This window comes from Schistocerca nitens, chromosome 4 (assembly GCF_023898315.1).
Source record: "Schistocerca nitens isolate TAMUIC-IGC-003100 chromosome 4, iqSchNite1.1, whole genome shotgun sequence".
Lineage (NCBI taxonomy): Eukaryota > Metazoa > Arthropoda > Insecta > Orthoptera > Acrididae > Schistocerca > Schistocerca nitens.
This window is the reverse complement of record NC_064617.1, coordinates 602271400-602288007: the sequence shown is the minus strand read 5'-3', so window position 1 is coordinate 602288007 and position 16608 is coordinate 602271400. Positions and strand designations below refer to the sequence as shown.

The window sequence follows — 16608 nt, the reverse complement described above, 5'->3', positions numbered from 1 at the left end:
CGATATTTTCTGAATCTGTGTTGGTTATGTATCAATAAGTCATTTTCTTCAAGGTGATTAATAATGTTCGAGTACAGTATATGCTCCAAAATCCTACTGCAAATTGAGGTTAGTGATATGGGTCTGTAATTCAATGGGTTACTCCTATTTCCTGTGCTACTAGTCTTTAGGAACAGACCTTTCGTAAAGTGAGCAGTTGTATATGATTGCTAAGAAAGGCGCTATTGTGTCTGCATACTCTGAAAGGAACCTGATTGGTATACCATCTGGACTGGAAGACTTGTTTTTCGTAAGTTATTTGAGCTGTTTCGCGACACGTAAGATATTTACTTTTGTGTCACTCATGCTAACAGCTGTTCTGGTTTTTAATTTTGGAATGTTTACTTTGTCTTCTTTCATGAAGGAATTACGGAAAACTGTATTTAGTAACTCCGCTTCAATGGCACCATCATCGGTAACATTTCCATCGCTGTCAGGCAGTGTCAGTATTGACTGTTTTTTGCCACTGGTGTACTTTACATACGACCGGAGTCTCTTTGGGTTTTCTACCATATTTTGAGACAATGTTTGATTGTGGAAACTATTAAAAGCATCTCACATTGACATCCACACTAAATTTTGAGCTTCTGTGAAACTTAGCCAGTCTTGAGGGTTTTGTGTTCTTCTGAATTTGGCATGCTTTTTTCGTTGCTTCTGCAACAGTATTCTGATGTGTTTGGTGTACCATGGTGGATCAGTCCCATCTCTTATTAACTTATGCAGTGTGAATATATCTATTGCTGTCGATACTGTATCTTTGAATTTGAGCCATATGTGGTCTACACTTACATAATTACCTTGGAGGGAATGGAGACTCTCTCTTAGGAAGACATCAAGCGAATTTTTATCTGCTGTTTTAAATAGATATATTTTGCATTTATTTTTTGTGGTTTTGGTTAATATGGTTTTGAGCCTCGCTACAATGACTTTGTGTTCACTAATCCATGTATCCATCATGATGCTCCCTATTAGATCAGGATTATTTATGGCTAAGAGGTCAAATGTGTTTTTGCAACCATTTACAATTCGTGTGGGCTTATGAACTAATTGTTCAAAGTAATTCTCAGAGAAAGCATTTAGTACAATTTTGGAAGATGTTTTCTGTCTACCACTGGCTTTGAACATGTATTTTCGCCAACAAATCGAGGGTAGTTTGAAGTCTCCACCAATTATAACTGTATGAGTGGGGTACTTATTTTTAATGAGATTCAAGTTTTCTCCGAACTGTTCAGCTATTATATCATCTGAGTTGGGGGGTTGGTAGAAGGAGTCAATTATTATTTTGGTATGGCTGTTGAGTATAACCTGTACCCATAGTAATTCGCAGGAACTATCTATTTCAACTTCACTAGAAGACAAACTACTACCATCAGACACAAACACACCACCACCTACTTTACTTAATCTATCCTTTCTGAACACGGTCTATGCCTCTGTAAAAATGTTGGCACAATTTATCTCTGGCTTTAGCCAGCTTTCTGTTCGTGTAACGATTTCAGCTTCAGTGCTTTCTATCAGTGCTTGAAGCTCTGGTACTTTTCCAACACAGCTACGACAATTTACAACTACAATGCTGGATTTGTCTGACCATGTTTAAATTCATTAATCCAAAAGTAAATGGTATTCAATGACGGTGCAGGGCCTACGTGAACTTCATCCATTTCTGTTTTGATCTGTGTGGTAGTCCAACCTGCCAAATAAAATGTTTGATAATAGCACGTAACTGGGTTTTCTCCATTTTCAACTGTAGTCAGTGCATTGACCAATTCAGACAGAGGAACCGTACACATGTAGGAGTGTTGTCGAAATGCTTTACACACTCCTTGGAATAATTAAATCAAGCTTACCAACCCCTGAAGGTGCAACAAAAATGTTTCATTATTTCATGGAAATTTACCAGACTTGTCAAACCACCTCCGTACATGCACAAACAAGCCAAGAGACACTTTCAATTATTTTAAAAAAGCTACATAATAGTGAGACAGGTATAAAGCTCTGAATGGCTTGTGTATCATTTTTGTTTTATGTTTGTTGGAAATATTCTTATACCAAATGATGCATTGATTATACGTGAGCTGAGGCACTATTTTCTTTATCTTTGCTTACAGATCCTGTCTAGTATACTAACAGGACTACACAGTCTTTGTTCTTTGATTGTGGTTTTTATTTCTGTTGTTGTAATTTGATTCAAAAATAGTTTTCTTTCTATTCTGGGAGACTTTTACATGAGTATTTGGATTACATTGATTTTTAATTAAAGTTTTTTGCTATTTGATAATGGTCATTAAATATGTTAGAAATCTGTATAGTAAATTCAGTGGTTCTTCCTTCACTTTTGTGATGAATTTATAATCTCTTAGTTTATTTTTGCTCTGATTATTAGTAAGAGACAAAACTACTGGACAGTATTTACATGTAAGAGATGAAATGGGTAATACTGCTGATAGGAACTTATAAAAGTGTTCGTTCACCAGAGAGGAGTGAGGGGTAGCTTGTGGAAGGTTAACTGAGAAAGCAGGTCAATCAGACCACAGAATGAGAGAGACCCCCCACCACTTGTAGTGAGTTGTGGGATTTATGTGGATGAAGGTTTTTATGCATCAGAGGATTAAAGGTTTATGGATAAGTGATAGGCTGTATGAGACAAATAGGGAGAAGCAAAATAGATAAAAGAGAAGGTTTTGATGTTACAAATGTATGAGAACACAGTGTCTTGACAGGAAATCTGTGTACACTTATCCAGTTCTCAACACCTCTACAATATGGCAAGTGTTTGTCTTAACCATTCTATTGTTTGTATGCCACCCAGAATATTCCAGTAGTGTAATACCACTGACACTTTCCAGTATACAGCCCATTTCTCTTAAGTGCTTGCTAGTTTCAAAGCTATTCAGCACAACTTTGTTTAGTTTAAGAAATTGAGGGAGATAGATTTGGTAATGAATAAAATGCTTTCAGCATATTATGATTAAAAGTAACACTGTTGGATGTTACTGCAGTGTTGAATATTAGGTAACAGTAATTTCTGTCACATGGGATGGTTATTTTTAGGCATTCAGCAATCAAAATGAAATCGGGAATGATTTAGTTTCTGACAAAAGTATTTAGATTGTTGAGTTCATTATCATTTTATTTAGCTTCATTCATACCACACAGTATAACTTGTGGCCTATTTTTACCAGATGTAGAAGTATGAAACTGGAATTTGGTTGCAATAATTACATGTCTGTTATTTGAAACTGATAAGCAGTATTTTATTCAATATAATCTGCATTGCTATTTATACATTTCTCCCACCTCTCTGGCAGGTTATGAATGCCACTCCAAAAAAACAGTTCTTCTTTTGAAGTGAACTAGTCAGCGAGCCATTTTCATATGAATTGAAGCATTGTTCAACGAGAGTGTGTCCCAGTGATTCAAATAGATGATAATCAGAAGGAGCCAAGCCTGGAGAATAAGCCGCATGCCCTAGTATTTCCCAACTGAATGCCTCATTGTTTCCCTGACCCATTTTTGTGTGTGTGATGGGGCGCTGTCATGGAGCAGTATAACTTTGTGTTGCCTCTTTCCATATTCTGGTCATTTTTCACATAATGCTTAATTTAAATTGATCATTTGCCGTTGGTAGTGATCAGTGTTAACAGTTTCACCAGGTTTTAGCAGCTTGTAGTAGATGACCCCCTTTTGATACCACCAAATTCAGAGCATTGTCTTCTTTCCAAAGTGATTTGGTCCTGCAGTGGATATTGATGGTTTGCTTGTATTCACCCATGGTTTACGATGCTTAGGATTCTCAAAATATGTCCATTTTTCATCACCTGTCACTATTCGATGGAGAAACAACTTTATTTTGTATATGGCGAGCAGCATTTCATGAGTGGTCTTTTGATTTGCTTGCTGTCTTTCATTCAGTTCATGCAGAACCCATTTTCCCACTTTCTGCACCTTTCCCATAGCTTTCATCCAAAAAGAAACAGCTTTCTGCATCACATGCAATTGTTCCACGAGTTCCTGTTGAGTTTGAGTATATTCTTCATTCAATAAGGCCTGAAGTTTGTTGTCTCAGAACTTTTTCGGTGGTTTCCCACGCTTGTCATTTCTCACATCAAAATCAGCCCTTTTGAATTTTTTGAACCACTTGGAACCCTGTGTTTTCCCAAGAGCATGTTCGCCAAAAGCTTTGATAAGTATTTGATGTGATTCTGCTGCAGTTTTCTTCAAATGATAATAGAAAACCAATGCTGTCCACAAATCGTAGTTCGTGTGCACAAACCTCAACATGTTTATGGAACTTGGGTTACTGTGTTTTGACATTCGTCTTCAAACATTACAGGAAGCAAATAGCGCTGCAGACGTGGTCTCATGTACCTTACACTGATGGCTAGCACCATTTATAGGGAAATTCCGGTTTCATACTTGTGCACCTGATATATCAATCGACATTTATATTCTGGTTTAAGTTCAGTCTGTTTTGTAATGGAAACTGCACATAAACTTTTAGGAATGAAAGTGCTTCTATAGCAGGTATTACTCTATTAACTTAGCTAATTTTAATGTTTTTAACTTCTGAAATTCGATAATGGTCAGTATCTGTACTGATTTATAGCTGTATCCATATTTATTGCAAGAAAAAGATCACAGTCTGTGCATGATGATTAAGTGTCATAACTACGTATGTAGAAATATTAGTAATCAGAATAGTATTGTAATAACATGGTTATTGATCCAAAGTCAAAATATTTGTTAACAAATATAATGGAAGACAAATGATCTTTATGTGGAAGACATATGGAACTATGCACTCTGCAAAAGATGACATTTCGGCAACCTGAATGGCTACATTGTCAAGGCAGCTAGTGACATGGAGGGCTGAAGCTTTGACAATACCAGACATTCGTGTTGGTGAAATTTTAGAAAAACTGTCAGACGATTGCATGAGAACATGCAGCAGAAGCAAACAGGCCATTTGTCAACTAATGGCCATGAAAGCCTTAACAATTTCGTACACTATAAAAGGTGTTGTTACTTTAGCTCAACTACTGAATTTGGATTATACATAGGCGAAAACATATAATTTTTAATCTTCAAATTTAGCTCAAATTATGTATTCTGTTAGTGCACATTATTGTGAGTGAAATTAATTTTATTCACTTCATATGAATTTACATGAAACTGAGAAATACAATTAAAATTCACTTAACCAATTTTGATTCAGATGAAAGTCTGGAGTTCATTCCATAATCTCTCCTTCTCCTTAGGTTTTTCTTTTGCTGCATGGTTGATTATTCCTGGAAATAAGAATATTATTTAATGCTGTTAATATTTGATTTGCATAGTTTATAAATGAACTAAACCATAAACAACTTCACCCTGATACAAAGTGATTCACTGTTGCTGTGCCTGAGTATTTGGTACAGTCTTTTCAAACTGAGTACTGTTATGTAACTGTTTTTCAAATTTTTCACGGATTTCACATAATATCATTTTCATATGATCACATATGTTTTATATTTGAGTAATGTTTCTTCACTGCTTTTAAAATATACAAAATCTAACTTTAAAGTCCTGATTTAAATAACTGTGTTATCCTGGTGCCTCTTTCTACTTACAACTTATGAACTTGAATAAATCTTTTTGAAATATTAAATTTGATATGTCAATGTTGCAAATTAGACCAAATTATTCCCTTTAAATGATGAAATAAACAGTGATTTTCTCTAAATTTCTGAGTCAAAATGGTTGGATGGTATTCTAACAAGCTGTATGTTACTTAAAAATACTTAATTGTAATTATATATCTAAAAACAAAGATGACGCAACCCACCAAACAAAAGTGCCGGCATGCCGACAGACACACAAACAAACACAAACATACACACAAAATTCCAGCTTTCGCAACCAACGGTTGCCTCTTTCCTGATGAGGCAACCGTTGGTTGCGAAAGCTGGAATTTTGTGTGTATGTTTGTGTGTCTGTCGGCGTGCCGGTGCTTAGTTGTAATTATATTGATAATTTGACAACCTCTAGTATTCTCTATGAAACCTATTATTACACTTAAATTCTCTTTCTCCTAGATCCATAATAAATGTTGATGAAGAGTGTCTTGTGCTTCACAGTGGTTTGCAGTGTATAGATGTAGATGCAAAGCTTACAGAATTTTCCTTCATAAAGTATGTTATTGGTACTGAATTGTACCTTGTGAATATGTGTTGTTACACTAATGAACTTAATTGCCAGTACATAGATTTTGAGGTAATTAGGATAATCACACACACACACACACACACACACACACACACACACACACACACACACACACACACACAAATGGGGGGGGGGGGGGGGAGTGAAGATATACTGCAGTATTTGGGAGAGAATGCTGTTGTCTATGTGCTGTGGTGAAGGACACAATATTGCAGCCAAACTTTAATATCCAGCATCTTTCTCCTTGCTTGTCTTCTGAGCAATGCCTCTTTTATACAGTTATTTTTTCAATCAGTTCTTTTCAGTGTCTTATTAAGATTTAGATCCTTTTTTTTCTAGTGTAATAATAATCTCTTGCTTGTAATTTGACCATCCGATTCTGCTGCATTTAAAAAAAAAAAACATTTATTTTGCTCTTTCCTTTCAGAAAAGTAGTTTGTATTTATATTATCTGAGTTTCAGCAAGTGTATGTCACTGTTGAATACAAAAATATGAAATTTATTATGTTAACTGTATGAAATAGTTATAATAGTAAATGTTATCAAATTAAAACCAATATATATTTTTATTATACCACAGGTATGCATATTTTCAAGTTGGGCAGAAACTTGGCATTCAACCTGACTCAAGCATTCGCTTGTCTAAGGGCAACAGCAACACTCAAACTTTTGGTCCAAAACTACATCAATCTGCTGTGCTCTACCGCATAGGATTGGATGATAGTTTATCTTTACGTCGTAGTAATCCACCTGCTGCAGCTCCACAGCAAAACCATTCACAGGTCTCCTTTAGTTTTGCCCAACCAGAGCAATCTTTGAGGCGCAACAAGGCTGCTATTCAGAAAACCAAACCATATACTAAGGTGGACAATAATGAAGATAAACATTCCACTTTTAATGGGTAAGTAATATTGCTTCTTTTTCCATCAGATATCAGATTTAATGATTTTAAGTATAAAATATGTCCACTGTATGCTGTTGCTTTGCCCTGTCTTTTTTATCTTCATGTTGGTTAGCTGGGATCAAGTAAGAACTTCAGTTCTTGTACTTTTTCGTGCTTTCCTTTTTCCACTATACTACTACTACTACTTCTTCTCCCCCCCCCCCCCCCCTCCCCATGTTGCTTTTTCTATCTATTGTTTCTGCTTTCATATTCTCCTCCTCCTCCTCTTCCTCTTCCTCCTCCTCCTCCTCCTACTACTACCACTACCACTACTTCTATTTCTACTTCTACTTCCACTACTCCTGTTTTATTGACCTTTTCCATCATATGTTCCCCAGTGTCTTAAAAAATTGTTGCGTCTTATTTGGAACTTTTTCAAATGACTTAATAAATTGTGTACAGTGTCCTAAAAGTATTATTAGAATCCTTCTCATTTCAATCTCTGACAGGCCATAAATAAAAGAAAAGCAGACATAAAAAATATAAAAAATGATATTATTACTGAAAGTTATGTACACTTGTGATTACTTTTTGACATAATCACCATAACAGTTGAGGCTTTTGCCACACCTGTAAAAAGTGTTCCAATACCCTCTTCATAAAATGTTCCCAGCAATGAAGTGAGATTAGTATTAACATTGTCCTGGAGCTGTTTGTTAGTTTAGAATCGCTTTCCTCCTTGCCCCTTCTTCAGTTCAAGGAAAAATGGATGCACTCAGTGCCAGATTGGAACTGTAGGACAGATGATAAAAAATATCCCATTGAAATTCCTCAAAGAATTGTTTAGTTGCACTATTAATGTGAGGATGGGCATTGTCATGGATCAGCACATTTGTTGAGGTCAGCACACTTCTTGCATTGTTTTCAATTATTCTGCTCCTTCTTCAACAATAACTGTGATTATTTTGGAAAGTAACCACAGGTTTCCACTTATAGTAATAAAATAAAGTCTTTTCTACACTTCTCTTTTACTTATGACCAATCAGAGGTCAAATTAAAAAAAAAAAAAAACCCTTGTAAAATGCATTTTGCTAAAACTTCAGTTTGTCACTTATAAAAATTGTATCTGGAAATAATAGGTAAAAACAATGGGCATCATTCACATGTAGCAGACTGAAGTGTGCCATATAGACACACATTATAGAAAACAGTGTTTACTAGCTTTCAAGCTCTAGCTCTTCCTCTAGCAGAAAGCACACATGCAACCACACAGACACCCAAATGCATACTACCACATCTGTGATGACAGTGATGATTGATTTTTGAGAGCAGTTGCCTGGACTGATAGATGTGGGGGTGGAGTATAGAAAGAAGCACAATGCAACTAGCTGGATAGTGTGAGACAGGAGTGGGAAAGACAGATGACTAAATGGCTCATGAAGATGATAAAAGTTGTGAGGTTGTGAGAGGCTAGAGAGAGAGGGAGAGAGAGAGAGAGAGAGAGAGAGAGTATGGTGACAAGGGGAGGGTAGAGAGTGGTGGGAGAAGACAGTGCACTGTCTGGATGTGGAAGGAGTGGTGCAGACAGTGACAAAAGACAAATGGGAACAAATAAAGTGAGGCAGTGGGGAATAGGCTAGCAGAGGTTTTGGCCTGGGGAATTGCGAAAATGAGGGTATGCTGAGGAGACAATTACCACCTGCTTAGTCAGAGATACCTGTGCAGGAAAGATGTATCCAAATGACACATGCAGTAAAGCAGCTATTAAAGTTATTTGTGCTGTGGTTTGCAGCATGTTCAGCACTGAACAGTCAAGTTTGCTGTTGGCCACAGTTTGACAGTGGGTGTTCATGTGAGTAGGCAACTGGTAATCTGTCATGCCCACATAAAATACTGTACAGTAACTGCACAGCTGATATACAACATGGTTTCTTTCACTTGTTGCCCTTCATTTTTACAGGGTAGGAAATGCCTGTGATGAATATGGCAGGAGGTGGTGGGTGTGTGTGTGGGACAGGTCTTGCGTCTGGTAGCAGGATTGTACTAGTACTGGACAAGGATATTCTGTGAATTTGTTCTACTTTGGATGATGTGGGCAGGATTTTGGGTTGGATGTTTCTCATCTCAGGGCAGAATGAGATGTAGTCAAAGTGCTGGTGAAGGATGTGGTTGAGTATTTCACAACCAGGGTGATACTGGGTGATCAGAGGAGTAGTATTTGGTAGCTAGTGACAGGTTAACTGGTGTCTGAGGAGGAAATGGCACAGGAGATCTATTTATAGCTGAGCTGGATAGGATATGTCTGTCAATAAAGGCTCTAGTAAGGTTAGCACTATAGTTGAACAGCTCAAGCAGATGCAGCATCTGCTGGTAGATATGCTCTAAGGAAGAGGCTTTTTGATACAGAACAGGCTACAGCAGACAAAATGGAGATACTGTTGGTGCTTGGTGAGCTTGATATGAACAGAAATATTTATGGAGTCTTCTGAGAGGTGGAGATTGACATCTAGGAAGGTGGCTCACTGAGTTGAGAAGGATTATGTGAAGAAGATTTGGTCATTGGTGTTGAGGCTATGGAGGAAAGAGCTACGAACAATAGTTTGGAGGTGTTTGTTAACAAACACAGAGGTTTGTTCTGTGGAAGCATTGGAACCAGTCACAATGCTATGTCCATCCATGCTGTACTTGCAATGCACCTTCTTACCTTTACTCATTTCCTGCTGTGGAAACATTTCTTTGCCATGCATCCCACTGTCAACAGCCAACCTAAACTCCACATAGAACCTTCCTCCAAATGTGATCACTTGTGATCCCCATTGACAAGAGCCAACCAAAACTCCTAAAGTAGATGTTGATTTAGATAAAGATATTTAAAACAGTTACAATGTTTGTCCAACCATGAACTTGTCCCCTTCCACCCAGGCACCCCCTGGTAATCTTTCAGTAATTCTTCACTTCTAACTTTACCTTACCTTCCTTTCCTAAGTCCCACCTTAGTGAATTCAACACATTCCTATGGAACACGCAGCTATCTGAAACCTGAAAACCAAATCAGATATTATCATCTTTCCTGTGGACAAAGATTCCACCACTGTGCTGAAGAACCATAGTGACCCTGGCTGAGAGTCTTTTACAACTTTATGGCACCTCTGCTTACAAGCCTTACAACCCTGATCCTATACTAGCAGTTCCTAAAGGCCATAGGTCCATCCCAAAACCTAACACCTGAATCTATCTCCTTCCTCACAACAGCACCCCTCTCCCCTTCCCCCACACTCCTACCTTTTACCTACTCCCCAAACTCCACAAACCCAACCCCATAGATCTCCCTAAAGGTCATCCCAATGTGGCTGGGTACAATATCACAGAATGAACCTCTGCCTTTGTTGACCAACACCTCCAAACCACTGGCTGCAACCTTCCATCCTACATTCAAGACACTGCTCACATTCTTCACCACCTTTCCTCAGTCCCTGCCCCATTACTAGCAGATTTTTGCTCACTGTGGATACGATGTCCCATACTATAATCCCCCTTGCCCATAACCTTGTGGTCATGGAACGCTATCTTTGCCGATGTCATCTTGATACCAAACCCACTACCTTTTTTCTAATCCTCCTGATCAGCCACATCCGGACCCTAAATTATTTCAATTTTGAAGGTCAAATCTGTGAACTAACCAGTGGCACTGTGATTGGTACTTGTGTGTCTCCATCTTATGCTAACTTATTTGTGGCCAATCAAAACCTGAAACCCCTGATCTGATTCAGATTCATTGATGACAGTTCCATGGTCTGAACTCATTGTAAGAATAACCTTTGCTCTTTCCTCCATGACCTCAATACTTATGCCCTAATCTCCTTCACCTAATCCTTCTCAGCTCTGTGAGCCATCTTCCTACATATAAATCTCCAGAAAACTGCAGAATACTTCTGTTCATATCAAGCTCACTAAGACCAACAGTGCCTCCACTTTGACAGCTGTAGCCTGTTCTATGTCGAAAAACCTCTTCCTTACAGCTTAGTTACAAAAGATGCCACATCTGCATGAGCTGTCAAAATATAGTGTTAACTTTACTAGAGCCTTTAATGACAGACCGTATCTTATGCAGCTCACCGATAAATACATCTCCTATGCCATCTCCTCCTGAGACACCGGTAAACCTATCAACCAGCCACCAAATAGTACTCCTCTGATCATCCACCCAGTATCATCCTGGCCCTGAAATACTCAACCACATCCTTCACCAGGGCTGTGGTTACCTCTCATCGTGCCCTAAGATGAAGGCTATACAACCCAAAATCCTTACTACATCACCCAAAATGGCGTCTGGTGCCCACCAAACCTACAGAATATACTTGTCCATTTCTACTCCAGTCCTGAACCCAACCCTGCACCCCATGCATCATTCCCTTGTGGGTGACCCAAGTGCAAGAGCTGTCCCATTCTCACACAAGCCACCTCCCAACATAGTCATTACAGGCATTTCCTACTATGTAGAAGGCAGTGTGGCGTGTGAAAGAAAACATGTTCTATATCAGCTACACAATTACTGTACAGCATTCTACTTGGACATCACATCAATGCCACTGCCAAACTGTTGTCAACAGCAAACTTGACTATCCAGTTGCTGAACACATTCCAAAACACAGCACAAATGACTTTAACAGCTGCTGTACTACATGTGCAATTTGGATACTCCCTTCTTGCATAAATTTCTCTGATTTATGCAGCTAGTAATTGTACTCCAGTGTATCCTGCATTTTCACAGTTTCCTGGACCTAAACATCTGCTAACCTAATACCCACAGGCAAACCCTACCTGTCATTGTCCACACCACTCCTTCCCTATCCAGATAGTGCACTGTCTTCTCTGACCACTCTACCTCCTGTCTCTCCATGTAACCATTCTCTCTCTCTCTCTCTCTCTCTCTCTCTCTCTCTCTCTCTCTCTGTTGTCTTCCCCCCTTCCCCATTCCCACCCCTCTCCCATTCTGACTCCCCTTCCTGTCTCCATCCCCATCTCCCTCCTCTCTTTCCCTCCACTCTCCTTTTCGTGCTCTCCATCTCTGAATATCTCTTACAAGCTTTACCCCCTCAGAACTACTTTCATCTTGTTGCAGCCACTGAGTCACCTTCTTTCTTACTCCTGCCTCATACTACCTCTCATGTGTCCTCCACACACCTATCTGCGCAGGCAGCTGCTATCGATAATCAACAACCAGTCTCACGATGGCCATGTGTGTGTGTGCATTTCAGTGTCTGTGTGTGTCCTTTTGCCTTTCCCTTATTTTATGTATTATCCGGTCAAGAAATTTCCATTATTGCTGTATCTGGAAAAAAGGGTGATGGCAGTTCCAGATATTTTTAAAATACTTTACAGCAAGCAGCCTGAATGAAGTTCGAAATAAACCAGACACCAGTTTTAAATGTAATGAATTCCATAATAAATCTGTTCTTTATTTAAAATGGCTTTTCCCACAACCACACGTATAATGAAATGAAAAAGTTGCTTCTAAATGAAATGGTAACTAGAATGAGTAAAGTAACTCAAATGAAAAATGGTCTTGATTCAGTAAAGAAACATATTTTTGTAGTTGCAAGCAGAAAAATTCCTCCAGTAAATGAGGTCTGTTAGAAAAGTGTGTGACCTTTGACCGAGGGGAAAAAAACTGGTTTACCTGCAGCAGTGGACATCTAATCACTCTCAGAGTAGTTTCCTTAGGACTCTGCACACTTACCCCAGTGATCGTTGTTGGAAACATGCTGAAAAAGCCTCTTTTAGAATGGAGTTCAGCTCAGCTGTCATTGCTGCTGTAATGTTCTCTCTTGTCTGAAATCGCATTCCTTTGAGTAGTTTGGGAAACAGCCAGAAGTTGCAGGGGACCAAACCAGCAGAGTAAGGAGCCTGTTGAAGCACAGGAATCTGGTTTTTCACCAAAAAAATTGGAACCAATGCGAGGAATGTGCTAGGGCATTGTCATGATAGAGGTGTCAATTTCCAGTTGACCACAAGTTCAGTCTCTTATGCCGCACAGCATCACATAGGTGACGGAGGACATCCCTGTAATACTCTTCGGTGGTTGTTTGGCCCTGTGATGTGTACTAGTATTGTATCACACCACAGGAGTCAAAGAAAGCAGTCAGCATCACTTTGATGTTGCTGTGCACTTGGCGGGCTTTCTTTCTTCTTGGTGGTGAGAAATGCTTCCTCTGTGACAACTTGGATTTGGTTGCTGGGTCGTACCTATACAGCCAGGACTCATCACCAGTGACTATGGTGTTCAAAAAATTGATGTCACTGTTTGTGGAGTGCAGCATGTCCTGTGAGACTTCAATACAAAGTTGCTTTTGCTCTGCCATTGGCAGCTTCGGCATGAATTTGATTCCTGGCCTTGGTACAAATTTCCACTTGCCACTCCAGTCTGTATACATAAAGTCATATCTGTATGAGACCAGTAATGTCTCTGAAGTGGTGTTATTTCATTTGTATAAGTATCTGCACCTGAGTTTCAGATGGATCTCCCATTTAAGTTCAATACTGAGGTTCATTCCAGAACACGGAGAATCTCGGCAATTCTGTTCATGTGTAAGGGGAAATTTACAGTAGACTGTGGCGGCAGTGAGAATTTGGATCGAGGAGGGAGGTATGCCTGGGTAATCCATGCAGTTGTGAGAAACTCTGTGCCAAGGTGGCTTAGTGGTTAACACATCTGCTTAATAAGCAGAGGACCCATGTTCAATTCTGAGCGTTTGTACAAATTTTCACCTGCTGCTTCAGTCTATGTGCATAAAAATAATGGAATGTGCCAAAGAAGTGCTGATGCCCACCTCTTCTATAGCTTCTCTGATACTTACACAATGCTCACGCATCACCACAGCATTCACTTTGGCAATGACATGCTCATTTCAGCGTGTTGTTCGCCAACTTGAGTGTGACTCGCTCTCTGCCAATGTGCAGCCGTCTTTAAACCAGTTGTAACACTCCTCACTCTGTGTGGTGCCCATGGAATCATCACCGAAAGCCATCTGAATCTTCCAAGTGGTTTCCACCTGGCTGCCACCCAGTTTCTGGCAAAATTCGATGCAGTAGCACTGTTACGGTTGTTCCATCATTTCCCTCGCAATGAAAAACCGGCAGGAGCACTACACACTACCTCTCTGAACTGCTGCTTGCCAGCAACTGCCACTATTGACAGGCAGTAAAAAAATTCATGCATGTGCACGAAGGTTCAATGTTGGCTTGTGCAAGTGCGCTAAGTGCAAATCCATCAGGTATTCACAAAAAAGTAAGAAAAAAGGAAAGAAAAAAGTCAAATACTTTTCTAAAAGAACTTGTATTAAGAAAAGTTGAGATCTACCTGTGTGCATTAGTTTGCCCAGAAGAAAAAGCAAGGCATTGTTTTGAAAATACAGTTTAAAATATCAGCTGATAATTTTGATCATTGTCTTAGATATTTAATGTGCTTCCTTCTTGATGCATTTTTCTAGAAACATAGAAATATTCTATTGTTAAAAGCATTGTAAGGTAGATGTCAAGGGAGGTCTCAATAATTGCATTATTGTTGTTATTCTTGTGACGATGCGAGTCAGTAATGGTTATGTTCTGAGGAGCCAAATGGTATTTCTTCACCGCCATGATAAATGGGTTAAAGATGTCCATAGGATCTGTTGCCATGGAATCTGGACAAGCAAACAGAAGATTATTTGACACAAGTGCACTTTAAACAAATATAATTTACTCATCTTGTACGAAAGAACTGCTACAATGTTGACAACATGTGGCAGCAGTGGTGAGCTGTAAGCAGAGGCCTGATGTGGGGTGTGCATCTATGTGCACTGAATGTTTGCTGATAGAACTAGCTAAGTGTAATGGTCAGCACCAACTCGTGACAGGGAAGTAATCTTGACTAGAAGACTGGTACCCAGATGTCCACTGCTTATAACACGATCCTGGTGGTCTTCATTGATCTGTGGCCTGAAGATTCTTCATTGGTGACAATGTTCAAAGAGCTGCTCGTGCACTCGCAGGAATCTCCGAGGCACTGGTTCTGGCAGTATCAGTAGGCTATGGTACTACGGATACAAATTTCAAAATTTTTTGAGAAGGTGCTGTGTTCCATGATTGTGTTCAATCTTTGTCATAAATACAATGAACTTAGTAAACTGCAGTGTGCGTATCAGACAGATTGCTCTACTTAGGAGTTCATTTACACATTCACTCACCAAATGCATGAAGGGTGTAATAACAAAACTTTTCGGATGGTATTTCTTGTTACATCAATTTCAGAATCTATTACATTACAAGGATAGGAAGTCCCCTTCAAGATTACCCAAGAAACTGATTTGTGTGGATAACAACATCTTTCATGAGGGTAACCCTGTTTCTCAAAAACTTTATCGAGGTTATGCTCACTTAGAAACTTGTGCAACAGTGTCAAATAGAGTGTTAATGGTGAATGTCAGCAATTGTAATTATTGTTCAAGTGGATAGCTAAATGGAACACAGTATGAGAGTTATAATATGTGCAAAACACAATATTGCAACACAGCGGTCAGATTTATTAATGCTAGGTCAGTGTCACAATCGTAAAAGTTCATCACTGATTTAGAAAAAATGGGTCAGTGAACAGAAAAAAGAGGAAATATTGCACTAAACACAAATGTTCATACACTGTAATAAGATGGAAATGATTTTCTCTAAAAATACTGGTGCCGAAGGTTACAGAATATGGAACTTAACTATAATTTACAAAGGAATACGTTGCATGCAACATTCATCAGCGTCCAAAAATTCTCAAAATGTATCTTTTTTCATGTAAAAACACAATGATATTAGGGAACAATTGTCTCTGAACATAGATAATCTTGGCACAAATTTCTGAAAATTACAAATTTAGTTTACAATTCTCAATATAATTGTGGTGACCATGGTGTCTCCTTTGAGTGCTTCAAATCATATTTATCTGTTAAGAATCAGAGAATGGAAATCTGTCAAGAAGGTAAAGTATACCATTCTGAATATAAAAACAGTTAATTATGGGGTGCCCTAGGATTCATTATTTGATCCATTTAATCTAGGCTTTTATTAATGACCTATCATAACAATTTTCAGCAGCAGGTACTGTTTTAATTTCAGATGATACCAGTTTCTTTGTAAAATTTGTAAAAGAAAAGACTGACTATGAATTGCAGCAGAAAACTGACAAAACGCCAGAAGTAGCATAAAAATGCTTTAAACATAACTGTCTAATTGTTAAGAAAAGAAAACTGTGCATATGAACTTCAACAAGATAAAAAATAAAACTAGAACCCTCTAAAAGATTACAGTAGGGAATAACCAAATTCAGCAAAATAGTCATATAAACATTTTAGGATTAGGGTTGACAGAACACTTAAGGTGAGTAAAACTTGTGCAAATGGTTAACAACAAGTCAAGAAAGTGCAGTTACATATTAAAAAGGTCACTGCAATACCAAAATA

The 16608-nt window shown here is 38.6% G+C and overlaps 1 protein-coding gene across 5 annotated transcripts in view; it reads left to right on the top strand.

The window, feature by feature from the left end:
• LOC126253482 (serine/threonine-protein kinase dyf-5) overlaps window positions 1-16608 on the top strand; it is a 318570-nt gene that overhangs the window by 174363 nt on the left and 127599 nt on the right. For all 5 annotated transcript variants that reach the window (XM_049954847.1, XM_049954846.1, XM_049954849.1 and 2 more), the window contains one exon: window positions 6824-7144. In XM_049954847.1, the coding sequence (XP_049810804.1) occupies window positions 6824-7144 (321 nt within the window). The remainder of the gene's footprint in view (window positions 1-6823; window positions 7145-16608) is intronic.